The 21,245-nt window shown below is 43.8% G+C and overlaps 1 protein-coding gene across 1 annotated transcript in view; it reads left to right on the top strand.

Annotated features, from left to right (window-relative positions):
* The window catches only part of RAB4A (RAB4A, member RAS oncogene family), a 49,030-nt gene that overhangs the window by 13,769 nt on the left and 14,016 nt on the right, over positions 1-21,245 (top strand). The window contains exons 2-3 of the mRNA XM_004454569.4: positions 17,556-17,636; positions 20,006-20,120. Coding sequence (XP_004454626.1) covers positions 17,556-17,636; positions 20,006-20,120 — 196 coding nt within the window. The remainder of the gene's footprint in view (positions 1-17,555; positions 17,637-20,005; positions 20,121-21,245) is intronic.

Raw genomic sequence — 21,245 nt, forward strand, 5'->3', positions numbered from 1 at the left:
ACCCTGGCAGACGTCGGCAGCCATCTTGCTCCAAATAGACTTTGGTGAGGGAAGGAACTTCTGCTTCATGGCCTGGTCTCTGTAAGCTCCTACCCCAAATAAATGCCCTTTATAAAAACCAACCAGTTTCTAGTATTTTGCATCAGCACCCCTTTGGCTGACTAACACAGTGTCACACACTAATTGGTCTTCTAAGCTAGAATTCAAAGAATCATCCAAATGGATCTTCTCTACCCAAACTCTAATGTCTCCGTGTGTCCATCCTTCTCCCCTCACCCCCTGAGCCTCTGCTGCCAGAAAGTAAAGCAGGGAATGAATACCGCAGTTTCCTTTCCGACCTGTGGAAATCGTGAAAGCAAAATCGTTGCTTGGCAGAGAAACTCGGACGGCAAAGGCCATCTTGTTAACTGACGTTTTCTTGAAGACTCAAGGTCATCACTGAATATCATCTTGAACACGTTATGCTGTGCTGTTAGTGTAGTCACTCTTCCAGCGCGGCCTCCGCCATCAGCGGTGGATTGTCATTGTGCCCGTCGTTCACACACTTGTTTTTTTTAGGAGGTACCAGGGATCAAACCCAGGACCTCGTACATGGGAAGCAGGCACTCAACCACTGGGCTACACCTGCTCCCCAACACATGTATTTTTTTAAGATTTTTTAAATTTACTTTTTTCTTTTTCCCTTTTTATTTCTTCCTCCCCTCCCAGATGGTTCTCTTTGTCTTTCTGCTCATTGTTTGCTCGCCTTCTCCAGGAGGCACCGGGAACTGAACCTGGGACCTCCCACACGGGAGGCGAGTGCCCAGGGCCCATTCCCTGCGAACTGCAGCGTTTGCTGGCTTGTGGCATCTGCTTTTTGGTGGGGGTAGGGGGCCGCAGTGGGAGGCAGCATCTGCTTTTAGGAGGCACCGGGACCCAAATGCAGGACCTCCCGTGTGGTAGGCGGGCGCCCAACTGGTTGAGCCACATCCACCTCCCCATGTTCATATTTTAATATGTGCTTCTAATCCGCTGTGGTCTGGAAAATTAGATAATGGAGGATGTTGAAATGAATGTAGAGCTAGCCGGGGGGTTCCAAATGAGGCCCCCTGACCTTCGGCTGTGCAGGAGCCGCTTCGGAAGCTCGAAAGGCCATTTTTCCTGCTCTGCGTTTTGTCTGTTCAGAAGGGCTGACATTTGCCCAAGACCGAGTTCTAATAATTTGATGCCTTTCTCATTTAATATTTCTCTTGAAAAATTGGAAGTACACCAGTGGAGTGTATCCATTTTGGATTTTCTGTTTTGAAAAGCCTTTCCCACACTTTGCAGTCTAATACATTAATGAGGACACCCTCAGCGGGTGGACGTAATTTAATTGCATGTGATTCTGAGCCCCCGAATCAACACCCACTATAATAAAGCAACACCAAATCTAATTGAAATAGACATAATTATTTAACTAGTTCACATTCAGTTATCATAATGCAATCTACCCGGGCATTTTCTTTGATTAATTTCCCTATAATGTGGCTACTTACTTGCTGCGTTAAGCTTTTTTTTTAGCTGTTAAGCACTGTGCACTTAACATACAAAACCTACACTTGATAACATGTATGTCGTTCAACTGAAAGCAAGGAAAAAGAAAAAGGGAAAAAAACACAGGTTATAGAAATAGAGCAAGTGAGTAAAACCAGTGCAGACGGGGTCGGCCTGCCTGGTTCCGGTGCTGCCAGCCCCATGCCCACCCCTCGGGGAGCAGGCCTGGGCTTTCCCGCCGCCAGCCCGGTGACAGCGGCGTGGTGGCCTTCAGCCAGTGGCACGCAGCCCCAAGAAGCGTGTGACCCGAAAATCCTCACAGGTGGTGGTGTTAACAGAAACGCCTCATGAGCTTGAATTCTTGTCCTCCCAAAGGACTCACCTTGGATCGTGACTGTACCTGTATTATAATTACGTGTCAAAGTTGGTCCAATACTTCATTGCCCGTCACGAGGCTTTCTTTCATCGTGATCGCCAAACACGTGTCTCCAGAGAGAAAACAGTTTAGTGGACAGCCTTGCTTCCCGTCTGCTGCTCCTTCCTTCTTGAAGGAAATCCTGTGGTAATTCTTTCTGCTGGGGACTGTGTGTAGTGAACCCACAGTCATCGTCTGACAGTGTCACATAGTCTTTTTCCTTTGGCGTTTTTTATTGAGATAGATGCACACACCATACAGTCTCTCCAAAGCCTAGTGTATGGCTTTTGGTATAACCACGTTACTGTGCATTCGTCGCCACAGAAATTTTTAGAACAATTTCATTACTCCAGAAAGGGAAACTCTACACCCCTTAGCAGTCACCTCTCATTATTTTGAGATCATTGTAGATTCATACAATTTTAAGGAAAAAATACATAGAGCTCCCACTTACCCTTTTTCCAGTGTTCCCCAGTGGAAACATCTTGTAAAACCGGCATTGCCACGGGCAGGCTAGAGAGCATTTCCACCACCACAGGGGCCGTTGCCCCCGTTACAGCCGGTCGCCGCCTCCGTCCTGCCTCCTCCCCCTCCTCAGGCTTTTTTCACTCAGCATAATTCTCATGAGATTCAGACAAGGGTGTGTGTCAGTAGTTGATTCTTTTTTTTTTTTTTATACTTTTTGTATTAAAGTTAATAGATCACAAAGAACGATACATAAAAAAACATAAAAAACATAAGAGGTTCCCATATACCCACCCCACTCCCCACCCCCCACCCCATCATTTTTGTAAATTGTATTTTTTTGAAGATATATACATTAAAAATGTTACATTAAAAAATATAAGCGGTTCCCGTGTACCCCCCACCCCACTCCTCCCACACTGACAACCTCCCTCCTCGTGGCACACTCGCCGCACTCGGTGAACACGTTCTGGAGCGCTGCCGCACCGCTTGGATTATGGTTCCCATTGTCGTTCACACTCTTCCCCGGTCCATTCAGAGGGTTATGGCGGAGTATGTAAAGTACTTGATTCATTTTTATTCCTGAGTAGTGGTCCCTCGTTGGGATGTGCCGTAGTTTAACTGTTCACCTGTTGAAGGACAACTGGGTTGTTTCCAATTTGGGTCTTTACAAATAACTCTGCTGTAGATGTTTGTGTACGTAAGCCTTCATTTCCCTGGGGTAAATGTCCAGGAATGCAGTTGCTGAATCATATGGTAGTTGCATGTTTAATTTTTTAAGAAACTGCCAAGCTCTTTTCTCGTATAGAATGATTATTTTGCATTCCCACCAGAAGTGTATGAGTAATCCATTTTCTCCACTTCCTCACCAGCATTTGGGAATAGCACTATTTCTTTTTTGTTGTTATTTTTTTTCTTTCTTTTTTATTCTTTTTATATTTTTTAATATTACATTCAAAAAATATGAGGTCCCCAAATACCCCCACCCCCTCACCCCACTCCTCCCCCCATAGCAACAGCCTCCTCCGTCATCATGAGACAGTCATTGCACTTGGTGAATACATCTCTGAGCATCGCTGCACCTCATGGTCAGTGGTCCACACCATAGCCCGCACTCTCCCCCAGTCCACCCAGTGGGCCATGGGAGGACACACAATGTCTGCTAATTGTCCCTGTAGCACCACCCAGGACAACTCCAAGTCCCGAAAACGCCCCCACATCTCATCTCTTCCTCCCACTCCCTACCCCCAGCAGCCACCATGGCCACTTTCTCCACACCAAGGTCACATTTTCTTCGATTACTAATCACAATTGTTCATGATTAGAATATCAGTAAGTCCACTCTAATCACTATTTCTTATTTTATCCATTCTGGATAGTGATATCTCAAAATGAAAGTTTTAGTTTACATTTCTTTTATTATTGGCAAATGATGCCGAATATCTTTTCATGTGCTTATACTTGTCCTCTGTATCCTACTCAGTGAAATATCACTTCATGCTTATGCCCATTTTCCATCTGGATTGTTTGTTTTTTTACTGTTGAGTCTTAAGAGTATATATAGAGAGGAGTAGGTGTAGCTCGGTGGTTGAGCACCTGCTTCCCATGTAAGAGGTCCAGGGTTCAATCCCTGGTACTTCCTAAAGAAAAAAAAGAGTGGCTGCCTGGCTGGATGGATAGATGGATGGATGATGGATGGAGATATAGATGGGAATAGATAATAGTTCTTTGTCATATATATGTCTTGTAAATATGGTCTGTAACTTGTTTTTTCATCCTCTTAATAAAGTCTTCTGCAGAGCAAAAGTTTTAAATTTTGATGAAATCCAATTTAACAGTCTTTCCTTAAATGGATCCTACTTTTAGTGTCATGTCTAAGAGTTCTTTGCCTGCCCAAGATCTTTTTCCTCTAAAAGTTGTATAGATTTTCTGATTTACCTTTAAGCCTGTGGTCTATTTTGTGTTCATTTTTGCAGGTGTGAGACTTAGGCCATGTGTTTTGTTTTGTTTTGTTTTGGTCCTGTGGCTATCCAGTTGCTCCAGCACCATGTGTTGAAAAGTCTGTCTTGGTCATGGCAGATGGAGTTCAGTGCCATGTCAGTTGGTCCTACTTTGGAGTTTGTGTTTCTCCGTGATGGAGCTGGACTCAAATGTGATCTTTGTTCACAAGCCTCTCCTGTTACTTTTACCAGATCTGTAGTTGGTGCTGGGGTTTAGTGTATACCCAGGGGACCTGAATCTCTAGACTGACCATGTGATAGCCAGGCCCTGGGCCTCAACAGACTTCAGCTCCTACACTCTGGTTTATTGGACTTACCCCACTCAGCCAACATGGAGTTGAAGAAGGTCAACCACCACACCAGGGAGCCAAGAGTGCCTACAACTGACAGCAGGAGGATTGCATCCAGCCTCCATGTGGAATCTAAGCCCCCTCTCGATATAGATGTGGAGTGGACACAACCATTCCAGGGTCCACAGGATGGAGGAATAGAGTATGGATTAGAGTGGACTTACTGATATTCTAATCATGAACAATTGTGATTAGTAATCGAAGAAAATGTGGCATTGGTGTGGAGAAAGTGGCCATGGTGGCTGCTGGGGGTAGGGAGTGGGAGGAAGAGATGTGATGTGGGGGGCATTTTCGGGGGTTGGAGTTATCCTGGGTGGTGCTGCAGGGACAATTACCAGACACTGTATGTCCTCCCATGGCCCACTGGGTGGACTGTGGGCGAGTGTGGGCTATGGTGTGGACCATTGACCATGAGGTGCAGTGATGCTCAGAGATGTATTCACCAAGTGCAATGCATGTCTCATGATGATGGAGGAGGCTGTTGTTAAGGGCGGAGGAGTGGGGTGAGGGGGGTGGGGGGTATATGGGGACCTCATATTTTTTGAGTGTAACATTTAAAAATTAAGACAAAAAAAGAAAAAAAAAGAAAAGTCTGTCTTCGTTTCATTCAATTGCTTTCGCACCTTTCAGAGTCGGTTGGTCTGTTCCGGGGTTTTGTTGTGTTCCACTGTTGGACGCGTCTCTCCCACCTCCAGTGCCACTCGCTGCATAGTAACACTGATTCTTACCACTTGAGCCTCTTCTTCCAAATTGATTTAGCTATTCTAGTTCCTTTGCCTTACCATACAAGATTTTAGAATAATCTTGTCTGTATCTACAAAATATCTTGCTGGAATTTTTTTTTTCAGGAACTGGAGCCGGGGATTGAACCCGGGACCTCATGTGTGGGAAGCCAGCGCTAACCACTGAGCCACATCAGCTGCCTTGACTTGTTCTGTTTATTCGTTCTGCTCATTGTTTTTGTTAGGAGGCACAGGGGACTGAACCCAGGACCTCCTTGTGGGAGGCAGGCGCTCAACTGCTTGAGCCACATCTGCGCCCTTGGAATTTTTATTGGGATTATAACAAACATATATCAGTTTAGAAAGAATTGACATCTTTTCTATGTCAAGTCTTCCAATCTATGAACATGATCTCTCCGTTTCTTTAGTTCATTTTTAATTTTTTTTCCTCAGCATTATGTCATTTTCAACATACAATTCCTATACATGTTTTGTTAGATTTACACCTGTTTCTTTTTTAAAAATGTATTTTAATGCCCATATATTTGTTCTTTGAATGCAGAAATACAATTGATTTTTGTATGTTTATCTTGTATCCTTTGACCTTGCTGAACTCACTTATTAGTTTTAGGAATTTTTTGTGTGTAAATTCCTTGAAATTTTTTACATAGACAATTTGGTCATTTGCAAACCTTTTTGATCTGTATGGCTTTTATTTCCTTTTTTGTTTTTTTTCTTTCCTTTTTGTACTGGCTTTCAGAACTTCCAGCTCTATGTTGATTAAGAGTGGTGAGAACAGATGTCCTTGTTTTGTTCCCAGTCTTAGGGGGAAAGCCTTCAGTTTTTCACCATTAAATATGATATTGGCTATAGGTTTTTGGTAAATGCTCCTTATCAAATTGAGGAACTTCCCTTCTATTCTTATTTTTCTGAGCGTTTTTATCATGAATATTAACTTTTGTCAAATGCTTTTCTGCATCGATTGATGGGATCGTGTGATTTTTCTTCTTTAATATAATGATGCTTTTGTTAATAGCATCATTGTATTGATCAATATTCAAGTATTGAACCAGCCTTGAATCCAGGAATAAACTCCACTTAGTCATGTATATAACTTCTTATACTATATATATTGCTGAATTCTATTTGCTAATATTTTATTAGGAGTTTTTCCAGCTATATTGTAATCAGTATAATTACCCTTTTTTGAATTAGTATTTTTTTTTAAACAAACCAGTTTCTTTTTTTTTTTTTTAAAGTTTATTTATTTTATTTAATTCCCCCTCTCCCCCGGTTGTCTGTTCTGTGTCTATTTGCTGCGTCTTGTTTCTTTGTCCGCTTCTGTTGTCGTCAGCGGCACGGGAAGTGTGGGCGGCGCCATTCCTGGGCAGGCTGCACTTTCTTTCACGCTGGGCGGCTTTCCTCACGGGCGCACTCCTTGCGCGTGGGGCTCCCCTATGCGGGGGACACCCCTGCGTGGCGCGGCACTCCTTGCGCACATCAGCACTGCGCATGGGCTAGCTCCACGGGTAAAGGAGGCGCGGGGTTTGAACCGCGGACCTCCCATGTGGTAGACGGATGCCCTAACCACTGGGCCAAGTCTGTTTCCCTAAATTAGTATTTTTAAAAAATGACGACAGACTATACTCTCTTGTCTGGTTTGAGTGTCAGGTAATCCTTTCTTCCTAAAATGTATTGGGAAGTATTCCCTCCCTATTTCTTGGAAGAGATTGTGTAGCATAGGATTTCTTTTTTAAATGTTTGGTAGAATTCTATATCAAAACCATCTGGGCCGGGAAATGTCTTTTCTTTGAGTTTTAAAATGAGGAATTCAGTTTCTTTCAGTTATTGGGCTATTAAATGATCAATTTTCTTTTGGGTGCGTTATGGTCATTACTGTTTTTTGAAGAATTCATCCACTTGTCTAGGTTGTCAAGTTTGTGTGTAGATTGTGTGTAGAGTTTTCATAGTATCCCTTTTTATCTTTTTGCTGTCTGCAGAGTCGGTAGTCATATCCCATTTCATTTCTTTTTTTTTTTTTTTTACTTTTTTTAGCCTTTATTTTGTACATTTAATAATTGAAAATATAAATAATAATTTAAAAAGAAAACACAGTTGGGTAAAAACATACTTCTCAAATATACTGAATATCTATACATTTTATTTTTGTTTCTGTTTTTTTAAAGATTTATTTATTTTTAAATCCTCCCCCACACACACATCGTCTGGTCTCTGTGTCCATTTGCTGTGTGTTCTTGCATTCTTGTCAGCAGCTCCAGGAATCCGTATCTCTTTGTTACATCATCTTGCTGCATCAGCTCTCCATGTGTGCGGCGCCACTCCTGGGTGGGCTGCGCTTTTTACATGTAGGGCAGCTCTCCTTGCGGGGTGCACTCCTTGCTTGTGGGGCTCCCCTACACGGGGGACACGCCCGTGTGGCACGGCACTCCTTGTACGCATCAGCACTGTGCGTGGGCCAGCTCACCACACAGGTCAGGAGGCCCTGGGTTTGAACCCTGCATCTCCCATGTGGTAGGTGGACGCCCTATCAGTTGAGCCACATCTGTTTCCCATAAATTTTATTTTTGAGTCATACAATATGTTACATGATATATTTGGTTCATAGTAATGCAATCATGTTTCATTTCTTATGTGGGTGATTTGGATCTGCTCTCTTTTTTCCTTGTCAGGTCTTGCTAGAGATTTGTCTGTTTTGTTGATCTTTTCAAAGAACCAGCTGCTGTTTCATTGGTTTTCTTTTTTTCCTGCTTTGAGTTTGTTCTGAGTTTTGCTTGCTTTGGGTTTTGTTTCCCCCACACACACACACACACACGTTGTCTGCTCTCTCTGTCCATTCACTGTGTCTGCTTGTATTCTTGTCATGTGGCACCAGTAAACTTTTGCTATTTTTGTTGCATCATCTCACTGCATCAGCTCTCCATGTGTGCGGCATCACTCCTGGGTAGGCTGTGCTTTTTTTTTGCGTGGGGCAGCTCTCCTTACGGGGAGCACTCCTTGTCTGTGGGGCTCCCCTATGTGGGGGACACACCTGCGTGGCCCGGCACTCCTTGCGTGCATCAGCACTGCGCGTGGGCCAGCTCCACACGGGTTAGGACGCCCTGGGTATCGAATGCTGGACCCTCCATATGGTAGGCAAGGTTTTTTTAAGTTCTTATTTTTCTAGATTCTTGACCACAGGAGCCTAGATAACTGATTTGAGACTGCTCTTCTTTTTCAGGGTATGCATTTGGTGCTATATATAAATTTTCCTCTCAGCTCTGCTGCTTTAGTTGTGCCTCACAAACTTTGGTTTCTTGTGGTTTTCTGTTCAGTGGATTTTTTTATTTCCCTTAAGGGTTCTTCCTGTAACTGTGGGTTGTACAGTAGTGGGTCCAGTGTCCAGGTGTTTGGAGATTTTCCTGTTATCCTGCTCTTGTCTGGTTTGATTCCATTGTGGTCGGACAACACATGCTGCATGATTTCAACTTCTAAACATTTGTTGGGGTTTGTTTTATGGTCAAGGAAATGGTTTATCTTGGTGTGAGTCCATGGGCTCTTGAGAAGATATAGATGATTTGCTGGTGGTGGGTGGAGTGTTTTATAAATACCGACGAGATGCTGTTGGTTGATCGTGTTAGGTTTTCTGTCTAGTTGGTCAATTAATTATTGAAAGAAAGCATATACTTAGACAGTTTACACTTAGTGTGAATATGATATGTTAGAACTTATGTCTGCTATTTGTGTTTTTCTTTTCTTTCAGGGGGAGTTAATGTGGCTCAGTGGTTGAGCACTGACCTCCTGCCTACAAGGTCCCAGGTTCAATCCCAGTCCCAGCACCTCAAAAAAATAAAATAAAAATATATATGTATATTCTATTTTTCATTTGTTTTCTTTTTCCAGCCTCCTTGAACAATTTTTAGAATTCCGTTTTTACTTACCCATAGCGTTCCTGAGCGTATCTCGTTATGTACATTTTTAGTAGTCGCTCGAGGGGTGACACTGCATGTGTAGAACTTAACCACAGGTGCCGATGCCATCGTTTTACCAGTACTAGTGAACTCAGAGACATCACCTCCTTTTACACCCTGTGCCCTCCCCTATTTATCATAGAACTGACGTTAAATATTTCCTTTATGTGCGTTTAGAATCACATCAGGCAACGCTGTAATTTTTGCTTAAACAGTGAAAAAAAAGAAAACTCAGGAGAAAAGGAGGCCGAGTGTATTTACCCATTTCTCGGCTTGCCGGGTTCTCTCTCCCTTCCTGATGCTCCCAGGCTCCTCCCACCACTTCCTGTCTGTCCAGAACCTTCCCTGAGCCGCCCGGGTGGCCGGGCAGGGTCCCCTGGGGTTTCCCTGCGAGGCCGCCTGATCCCCTTCCGTGTTGAAGGCTGTGTCCCCGGGTGAGGCCGCGGGGCTGGGAGTCCTTTCCCCCAGCCCTTGAAAACGATTACGCCGCCGTTTCTGGCCTCTGTGGTTTTTGAGGAGAGATCCGCTGTTATTTGCAGTGCCTTTGCCCTATTGATGATGCGTCATCTTCATCAGCGGCTTTCACCGTTTCAATTTTCTTCTGTTTACGGAACTTTAATTTTGACCTTTCTTGGTGCATCACGAGTGCTCTCTGGAGAAGCAGGACCCACAAGCTGTGTGTGTGGAGTGCGTGGTTTACTTTAAGGAACGGCTTGTGCTTGTGGAGCAATCCCACGGCCACAGGCAGGTGGGAGGTCCGGCAGGAGTGAAGTCGCCTCGAGTGGAAACCCCCGGGACGGAGCGCTGAGCTGGAAGTGGGGTGAGCGCCCGGGCAGGTGCCTTCTTCCCTGGCCCCCGTTCCCTGCTCTGAAGGGCTGCACCCCCACCCCGTCTTTAATGGTCACCCCCATACTGTTCACAGGTGCTGGTTCCATTTACCCCAAAACCCTGCACGGCAGCAGCCGTATCTAGCCAGGTTGGCACAAAAAGTCAACCCTCGACTAAGCGTGCATTTCTTTGGGTTGATCCTGTTTGGGGCTTTTTGAATCTGTAGATTTATGTTTCTTGCTGAATTTAGCAGTTCCAGCCATTATTGCTTTGTGCTTTTTCAACTCCATCATCTTTTCCATCTCTTTCTAGGACTCCGATGACACATTAGCTCTTTCAGTACACTCCCACCGAGCCGTGAGACCATGAAACTGAATTCTCTTTTTGTTTTTTTCTGTCTGCTTTCTCTTTGTTGTTCAGATTGGATACTTCCTCTTGTTCTTTCCTCCAGTTCACTAACTCTTTCTCTGTCCCCTCCATCCTGCTCGTGAGCCCAGCCACTGAGCTTCTTTCAATCACTGTTGGTTTTAGCCCTAACGTTTCCGTTTCTCTCTGTTTCTTTACCGAGGATTTCTATTTTGGCACTTGCTTCAGGCCTGCTTATAATACTGTGGAAGCATCTTGGTGTCGGCTGCTTTTAAAACTTTGTGTCATCGTGGTGGTGGGATCTGGGGAGTACCTTCTCATTCAGTGTGGGTACGACGAGGGACTTTCCCTTGAAACCTGGGCATTTTAATAGTGTGCCACGAGGCCATTGCTCCGTCTTTAGGTTTTTTTACCTGATTGGCTTCCTTTCTCAGGTGCCACCTCATTACTGCCCGGCAGAGGTGGCTCCCCACGGCCTCGTTGACGCCGACGGGAAGCGAGTGCTCCTGCTTGCTGCAGGTGGGCCGGGCCCCTGCTGCCCGCCGTCCTCTCCCGCCGCCCACCCGGAGGTGGGGCTGCTCAGCCAGGAGCCCCGCTCCGCTCGGCCTCCCCGGGCTGCCCCTGCGGTGTTGGGGTGTTGGCTGTGCTGCTGGGGCAGCTGTCGGGGCTCCCCCCACCTTCGCTGGTGTGGGTGGCCTCAGGGCGCTCTTTGCTGTTGGGCCGAGTGGGGCAGGATAGGGTCAAGGGTTTCGGTGCTGTCCTCGCTGGCGGCCTCTCTTCTGTGCCTCTGCCAGGCTGAGCAGGGTTTCGGGGCCCTCATTTTTGTCTCTAAACATTGGTATTTCCTGATTGCCAGCTTCCTCATCTCCAAGTTCAGGTCTGTGAAGCAAAAAGAAAATCAAGGAGACTCACCTCCCCTTCGTTCCTCAGCCACCAGGCACTCCCGGGCCCTTCGGCCCCCCTCCAGGAGGACTTCCATTTGTTTTGTAAATAACGTCTAGGTTTTCAGTTGTACTTAGTGGGAGGAGTAAGAAAAATATTTCTCCGTCTTACAGGAAGCAGAAGGCCACCTTGCTTTAAGGATATATATATATAATTATTTTGCACATAGAATTATACACTAGACTGAATTTCCAGTCCCCCTTTCTGATTGCTTTTTTTTAAAAGATTTATTTATTTAGTACCCCCCCCTCGTTGTTTGCGTTCACTGTCTGCTCTCTGTTCGTTGTTTCCTTGTCATCTTTTCAGGAGGCACCAGGAACTGAACCCAGGACCTCCCATGTGGGAGGGAGGCACCCAATTGCCTGAGCCCCCTCCACTCCCTCTAACTGCTTTTACAGTCTTTTTTTTTTTACAATTTCATGATGATGTGTTCATGTGTAAATATATATTATTTATCTTTCTCAGAGCTCAGTTATTTTTAAATCTGGCTATACTTTAATTTTGATTCTATGCAATTCTCAGTTATTATTTCTTCTTGTATTGGTTCTCTACCTGATTCTCTATTCTTTTATTCCAGAATGCCTATTAGACCTGTACTGGACCTTTTCATTCAGTCCTCCATGTCTCTAACTCTTTCCTAGTTCCTCTTTCTTCCACTCTCTGTATTCTCTCCTGGTGATTCCCTCCACTCTTTTTTTCTTAGAAACAAATTGATTTATATTTATATTTTAAATAAGTGGTATCATGCAATATGTAGTACTTTGGGTCTGGTTTCTTTCATTTAGCAAATATTTGTTTGGTATGATATTAACTTTTTGTTAACATTAACACTTTTGTTTAGTTTCAAAGAATAGCAGTCATATATGCAGTATTGCCATATTCATGTTTCACGTGAGGTTTTACAATGCTGAACAGTCCCATGGTACATTTTTTAGCTTTCCTTTGAATAATATCCATGACCTGAGACTCTCCTTTCCTACCACTTTCCTCCGGTCTTATCCCAGTTCACTAATTCTCTGCTCAGTTTTGTGCCTTCTGCTCTTTAGCCCATCCGTTGAGTAATTTTAATGACTACAGTTGTTATCTCTAGACCTTCTAGAGATCTACCTGATTTTCCTTGGCATCTTATTCTTTTGGATTCAGTTCCCTTTTTATGGTATTAATCACCTTGAAAACACTTTAGCAGCTGTTCTTCTGACCACACTCTTGAAGGTTTGCTCTATTGTCTGCTAATTGCTGACTCATTGGGGTGGACTGTTCCCATAATTTTGGGTTGTGAGCTCGTCTTCGGAATATCTGTGTGTGTCTGGATACCATGTATCTTAGGTTGAGGCTGACTCTCTCCAGCGCGATCATTTGCTTTTTCCTGACATCCCAGTGATAGCACTTTATAGAGCGTTTTTTTTTCCATATCTAGAACATTTTAATATGAACATGAGATCATGGTACAAAAAGATTTGTTGAAAGGCATACTTTGTAAGGGTCATATTTGAGATGTTGACATCTCTGACTTCCTTGTTTTAGGTTTTATATTTTTGGCATGGCTGAAGGTTTACTGAACAATCAGCAGAAAATACAGAGTTTCCATATACCCCCTTCCTGCACACAGTTTTCCTTATCAGTAACGTTTTGCGTTATTGTGGTACCTGCATTATAATTGAGGGGAGGGGAGAGAAATAAATAAAAATTGTTTAAAAAGCAATAGAGGGAAACGGACTTTGGCCCAGTGGTTAGGGCATCTGCCTACCACATGGGAGGTCCACGGTTCAAGCCCCAGGCCTCCTTGACCCGTGTGGAGCTGGCCCATGAGCAGTGCTGATGCGCGCAAGGAGTGCCGTGCCTCACAGGGGTGTCCCCCGCGTAGGGGAGCCCCACGCACAAGGAGTGCACCCATAAGGAGAGCCGCCCAGCGCGAAGGAGGGAGCAGCCTGCCGAGGAATGGTGCCGCCCGCACTTCCCGTGCCGCTGACGACAACAGAAGCGGACAAAGAAACAAGACGCAGCAAACAGACACAGAAAACAGACAACCGGGGGAGGGGAGGGGAATTAAATAAATAAAAATAAATCTTTAAAAAAAATAAAAAATAAAAAAATAAAAATAAAAAGCAATAGAAAAATAAAAACCAAAAAAATTTTTAAGTATTAAAATTGTATTATTTACTATAATAATTGTGTTGTACAAATCTATGTGTGCTTTTTTTTCCTGGTAATATATATACAACCTAAAATTTTTGCCTTTAGCCATTTAAAGTGTACAATTCAGGGGTGATAAATACATTCACAATCTTTTTTTTTTTTTTAAGATTTATTTATTTATTTAATTTCCCCCCCTCCCCTGGTTGTCTGTTCTTGGTGTTTGTTTGCTGCGTCTTGTTTCTTTGTCCGCTTCTGTTGTCGTCAGCGGCACAGGAAGTGTGGGCGGCGCCATTCCTGGGCAGGCTGCACTTTCTTTCACGCTGGGCGGCTCTCCTTACGGGGTGCACTCCTTGCGCGTGGGGGACACCCTTGCGTGCCACGGCACTCCTTGCGCGCGTCAGCCCTGCGCATGGCCAGCTCCACACGGGTCAAGGAGGCCCGGGGTTTGAACCGCGGACCTCCCATATGGTAGACGGACGCCCTAACCACTGGGCCAAAGTCCGTTTCCCTATATTCACAATCTTGTGCTACCATCTTTGTGGTTTTGATTTGCATTTCCCTAGTGTCTAATGATGTTGAGGACCTTTTAATGTGCTTATTGGCCATTTGTCTATCTTCTTTGGAGAAATGTCTATTCAAGTCCTTTGTCCGTTTTTAAATTGGGTTGTCTGTCTTTTTGTTCTTCAGTTATATGAGTTCTGTATATATTCTGAATATTAAACCCTTACCAGATACATGGTTTCCAAGTGTTTTCTTCTATTCTGTAGGTTGTCTTTTCACTTTCTTGGTATGTCCTTTGATGTATGAACATTTTAAAATTTGATCCCATTAATTTATTTCTCTTTTGTCACTCATGTTTTAGGTATAAAGTCTAACAAACCATTGCCTAATAGAAGGTACTAAAGATGTTTCCCTATATTTTCTGCTAGGAGTTTTGTGGTTTTAGTTCCTTTTTTTAGGCCTTTTTTGGGTTAAGTTTTATTTATGGGGTGATACAGAGATCCCCCTTCATTCTTTTGCATGTGGATATCCAGTTTTCCCAGCACCATTTGTCGAAGAGACCATTCTTTCCCATTGAGTAGACTGGGCAGCCTTGTTAAAAATCGGTTGGAAGGAAAAAATAAAAGTAAAAAAGTAAAAAACAGAAAAAAGGAACAAAAAGAAAAGAAACAAAGAAAAAAATCAATTGGCCATGGATGTGAGAGTCAGCGCCTTTTGTACTGTTATTAATTTCTTGACTCTGGTTCATTGTTCAATGGTTATTTAAATTTGAATCCCAAACCCACCTGTGGTCCCAGCCCATGATTAGTTTTCAAAGAGAAGCGTTCCCGTTCTGCTGAGGGCCAGGAAGCCTGAGCTGCTAGTGGGTGTTTTCCCTAGGCTACCCTTCCGCTCGGTGAGGCCCTGGAGAACTGGGATGTCCCTGTCTGTCCTCTGCTTTACAGGATGTAGCTCTTGTCCCGGCTCACGCACTCTGACCCTGCCAGTCCCTGCACTGCTTCTTTCATTTCTCTCTCTGCCCCAGGCATTGGGACATTTCCTTTGCTTCCCTGGAAACTGGGCTCTGCAGTTTTTTTTAAGGAAGTAGGAGGAATTGAACCTGGGACCTCACACGTGGGAAGCAGGTGCCCAAACCACTGAGCTACGCCTGCTCCAACTCTTCATTTTTTAAAGTATACTTTATCCAGGATTTCTAGGTGTTTGATCCAAAACAGCTTTCAGACAAAAAGGCTTTCTGCTCAACTATGAATACTTACCTCTTTGAGCTACAAGATTCGGGGTATGAAGAATTTGTTAGAGGAATTAAATATCTGTACTTACGGAAATGACACGTTGTCCTTGCCTTTTGTCCGGCAAGTCCAGTTCCATTGCAGTGCTACCCTTTGGCCAGGTGAGGTGATTCTTGAGCCTGTGCTGCAGAGGGCAGAACCCCTCCCAGAGAACATTTAAATAAGTCATCTTAGCGGAAAAGAACGGCAGAACAAGCAGTAAGCCAAGTCTGCCTGGATTATGTGGATTTGTGAAAATCGCTGTTCTTTTCTTTGTGTAGAAGCGTTGCTGCGTTTAAACCATCCACAATCTCTTCCCGCAGGGCTTTCCGTTGCCTGCACGTCGGCAGCCTCCTTGCCCTTCCTTCCTTCTGTCTTCTGTTTCCTACTTATACAGCGTTTTGGACTTTGTTTCCTAAGAGAAGGGGATCTTGAGCAAGGTTCAGAAGTCCCAGTATTCCAATTTCAATCTGGCAAACTTAACCATCACTGTTCAACGACATGATCAGGCTTGGCATGCAAAATTATGCAGGTGATAGTTTTTAAAAAGCCAAGAAGCATAAAACCATTGGTGTTTTTAAACGCCGACCCAAGTTCAAGTGCCAAATAACCGTTTGGAAATCGAGTAGGCCTCACCTTTGATCGTCGCTGCAGTGAGTGTTCCTCCAGGCGCGTCCTGCGCGCCAAGGGTGGGCAGAGCCCTGACTCCTTAGGGCTCGACGGGGAGGGGCGGCCAGGGCCGGACCTGGAGAAGGCCGCGAGGCTGCGCCGTCCCCGGCATGGACGTGGGAACCGGGCGGTGGGCCCTTGGGGGTCCCGGGATAGGGCGGAAGCTTGGGGAGAGCGGGCGGCAGCCCAGGAGCGAAGCGAGGGACTGGGCGAAAAACGGTGTGCATGAGGGGTCTCCAGCCGGGCTGCTGGGCTGCGTCACGTCGCAGCAGATTCCAGCGGGGCCGCCCGTGGCTTCCGTTTTAAGGAAAGTCGTGTCCCAGGTTAAATGCTTGTGAAGAAGTAGCGGCAGCGGGTGTGGCTCGACACACGAGGCCCCAGGTTCCATCCCTGGCCAGGTATCTCAAAAAAAAGTAAGTAAGGGGTCGTGTGAAGCAAGACAGATTTCACACTTAAAGTGGAAATACCGACCCAAACAACTGAAGCATCAGTCCTTCCCTGAAGTTATAAATGGAGGAACTAGAAAAATCTGCAAGTGGGGAGGAAACTTACACCCATTTATTAAAAGTTTTAAAGTTTTTTTTTAAATTTCTCTTCCCTGCCCCCCTTCCCCCCTCCCCCGCTCCCCCCCAGTTGTCTGCTCTCTGTGTCTATTCGCTGTGTGTTTTGTGACCGCTTCTGTCCTTATCAGCGGCCCTGGGAATCTGTGTCTCTTTCTGTTGTGTCACCTTGCTGCATCAGCTCTCCGTGTGTGCAGCGCCACTCCTGGGCAGGCTGTGCTTTTTTCAAACAGGGCGGTACTCCTTACGGGGCGCACTCCTTGTGCATGGGGCTCCCCTACATGGAGGACACCCCTGTGTGGCAGGGCACTTCTTGCGTGCATCAGCACTGTGCCTGGGCCAGCTCATCGCACGGGTCAGGAAGCCCTGGGTTTGAACCCTGGGCCTCCCATGTGGTAGGTGGACCCTCTATCCATTGAGCCAAATCCGCTTCCCACACCCATTTTTAAAAAGAAGAAAGGAGTAGATTTACGAAAGCCTATCTCTGTAAGTGTACCAGGTCTTTTCCTTTTATGTGGACAACACATGAAATTTCTAGGCTGTTTTTGTGTATATATTTCTTTGAATAGTGGCTTGCAAATAGAATAGTTTCAGCTTTCAACTTCAAGGGAAAGTGTCCCAAGAAATTGGTTTGAAAAACCACTGAATTAACATGTGAGCCAAACGTCAAAAATACTTAAATGTGAGAAGGTAATTCAACGTTTTCATTGTCATTTTCACAAAATATTCAGTTACCTCTTTTATTCTGTAATTATAACTACAAAGATTTCATTAAATTTTATAATGATCAAGAATAAATTCAGAGCACCTGTGTTGAAGTTAATTTTCATGGTCTCTCTTTATCTTTCAGATTTTTTGTTTAAGTTCTTGGTTATTGGAAATGCGGGAACTGGCAAGTCTTGCTTACTTCATCAGTTTATTGAAAAAAAATGTAAGTGGCATGAAATGGTCAGTGTTTGACGCATGTCTTGCTTTGAGAGAATTCTCTTGGCCAATTTGTTTATAGCAAAACTTCAAAATATTTTCTCAGGGAAAAAAGTTGTTTGGAAATGCTTTTAAATAACATAAAAAGTCCATGTTGTTAAACTTGTATGTTACATCGTTAAGTGTTCCTTGAGTTTCCATTTCAATTTTATAGTGCCCAGTGTCTAGTTAACAGTACTGTCCATTTTACAGATGCTTCAACTGATCATGGTGAAGACAGCAAAGGAATTCTCTGGCAGGAATTCCATTTCCTGACAGGGGACACCAGAGCAGCCCTAGGGCACATTTAGGATGAAGTAGCACTATTTGGTTCTCGTGGTAGCTTGTGTCATGGTTAGGGCAGTTACTGCCATCGATTCTGCTTTTACAGGTAGGACAAGAGACAGCGATCCAGAGAGGGTGGTTGTGAGCTCTTGAGATAGTCCCCTAGGAATTGGTAGATTAAAAACCAGGACTTTAGCTCAGGTTTTCTATATCTTTGTTTATTATCAAATCATTTTAACAGTTATTAAGCATGAATATTGAAATCTTGAACCATTAATTTTGAATTACCTATTTCTCTTTTTAATTATGTTCGTTTCTGCTTTAGGTATTTTAGGGCTCTCTTTCTAGGTATGAGCACACATAATTTTATATCTTCTTGATGTATTAACCCTTTTATCATAAAATATACATCTTTGTCTCCAATAAAAAAAACAAAACAAAACAGGTCTTTCGGCCACAGAACACATCTTTGCCATTCACTTGTACTGTTTTATAAAGGAGGTTAAATTTTTTATTCCAAACTGTGTGAGACATTGGGAGACTGTGAAGGATTAAAGGCCCTGAGGTAAACAGTGCTTTTATAGTAACAAAAAGAATTGTGGAGCATCACCTGCCTATTTAGTGACAGTGAATGAAGGCTGAAAACAATTAATTTGATTTAATGAAGTGCTCCTTAAGCAAGGATGAGTCAGGTGCCTTGGATGGCGGGGGGAGAGGCAGTACAGGGCATTTGGCAAAGACCTTTGAAGAAAAACAAAATGCCAGAAATTGATTCTGCTCCTTCCGTTTTCATCAACCAAGAGCTAGTTGACGCCTCTGTTTAGTGACTTAGACCCAGCATGGGTTAGCGATAGAACCAGTTCCTGGTGAATTTAACAAGCACTCACGTTTCATTACAAGTTGCCAAAACTCTGCGTTGTGCAGTCTCAGAAGATAATCCCCGGGGCCGCTGGCTCAGGGGTGCCGCCTGCTCAGCCACCCCTGCTTGGCGAAACCCCCGGCTTCTCACGCGTGTGTTGGTTAGTCTCCATGGTTACAGTAATGATGAGAGAGGTCTCCTTTCATTTCTCCGCGGCAGTGACATAATCAGAGCCTTCATTTATCTCCTTTTTCCTCACTTTTCGCCTGGTACTTGAATTCTGGTGGGCGCCTGTGCTGGCCTCACCTGTCCAGCCTGAAACACGCTGGCCTGGCCCGGCCCATTTTAGCCTTTCACCCCGTCCAGTTCCCCAGAAGACAGTAGAGACAACTGCCAAATGGCCTCCCTGATTTCTGGTACAAGAAAATTTGTCCTACAGTTATAAAAATCTAAACTAGTCAGTGGTATAACTGGTAGCTGATTTTAGCTTATCCTTTCATCACTACAGAAACTTTCTTTAAATAACTTAATTCCACTTAGACTTATTAAAGTACATATATTCCTGCCTCCCTGCCCATTCAAACAGTTATTTTTTTTTTCCAAACAGATAGTATTGATATAGCCAGCAAAGTCATTCCAAATCATTACCACACAATGCTAAAATTCATGAAATTCAGCAGCTGTGATGTGCAGAGGTTTTTGTTTGGGGAATATTTTTCCTTTGGGCCCCATCTTCTCCTTTTCCTTTCATCTTTGCTGGGTGACCCAGCCTTGCCTTTTTTTTACCTTTATTTCTCTAGGATATTTATCCATTCAAATAGTCAAACGTTCACCACCTCATTACTGAGCAAGTCGTGACTCTGAGCTGGGCAGTTAAGTCCTTTCAGGGGGGTACATTAGTGTTTTATACGTTCACCGTTTGTAAGTCCCTGAACAGTGGACATTTGATAAGGTCTTGATATGGCATGGACAGCCCAAAGCTTAGGCTTTAAAATTTACTGGAGTTTTGAGAAAAAACATTCTTGTCTCGTTGGGAATAGACACCAGTTTCTCTTTGCAGCAGCAACTCCTGCTTCTCACAGACTGTTGTGGAAATGAACGGCTGAAGTAAATTGTGTTTCAGTGTTGCTTGTTACATCTGTAAGCATGTCTCCCTAATGTTCTAAATTAAATATCTTGTTTTTCTTTTTCAGTCAAAGATGATTCAAATCATACAATAGGAGTGGAATTTGGCTCAAAGATAATAAACGTCGGTGGTAAATATGTAAAGTTACAGATATGGGACACAGCAGGACAAGAACGATTCAGGTAGCTTTTTCTCTAACTTAAATAGTTGCGAATTGGATTTGATGTGATTCATTACCGTCTCTTAACCTACAGGGTCACCCCTGCCCCCCTCCCCCCCACTCCACCCCTTTGCACTGATTTCAGAAACTTCACTTTTGGGAGCTTTGACTGATAAGACAGCCCAACCCCAGTTTAGCTCCACGCAGCATTGATTTACAAATATGTTAGAGTCGCGGAGGGATACATCCTAATTTAGAGACTAACTTATTCTTTGGGAATAGTGAGAGAATTGGGAGGGTATGGCACTATATATACTTTCAGATTAAAACCAAGGCAGAGTAATAGCACAAACTATTTTTTCCTTATATTTCACCTTTAAAATAGACTTTTTAAAACTTGTTTTGGAGATTTTGTGTTTTGAATTTTGTTTGTTTTCTATGGAGCACATTCTGTTACATTCCATAAAATATTCTCTCCCACTCTTTTTTACAATAAGACTATAATCGACATTTGAAATGATGAACCCATACCACTGCAGAGTTTTAAAGCACCAAAGATGAGGTTACAAGTTAGTGGTCTGTAACTACTAAAGCAAGAAAGTAGATTGATACTGTAGTTGTGTGTTTCCCATACCCACACAAAATCAGAACAGTAGATATTCTTAGTTTCAAAGTTCAGTTAAATAAAGCTCATCCCTCCACAAGCATTTTACTTGATTAGGGTTGAGTATGTGATGTATATTGAATGCTCCGTAGTTGTTCACTCCAAAAATATCGTAACCGTCTTTAATCACAGTCACCCTTTGGAAGCGCTGATTAGACATGGACTCAGTTGTCCTTCCCTCCCAGAGCCCCCACTGAGATAACTGTAACATAGTAGAAATTATTTTACAATCACTTGGACAAGCCATTGGTGGAGGAGTGGAGATGAGCGAATGGAGGCAGCATGGCGAGGCAGCTCTTGGGAGATTTGGATGTGCAGAAGAGCAGATCAGAGGACAGTAGCTGAGAGGATTGTGCGGCATATTTTGTTTTTGTTTTTTAATATGGGAGATAACAGAGCAAACTTTATTGTGCTAATGGGAAAAAAATCTAGCAAAGAGGGAAAAATCAGTAACACAGGAGAAAAGTATATTATTTCTGCTTA

This window comes from Dasypus novemcinctus, chromosome 28 (genome assembly GCF_030445035.2).
Source record: "Dasypus novemcinctus isolate mDasNov1 chromosome 28, mDasNov1.1.hap2, whole genome shotgun sequence".
Lineage (NCBI taxonomy): Eukaryota > Metazoa > Chordata > Mammalia > Cingulata > Dasypodidae > Dasypus > Dasypus novemcinctus.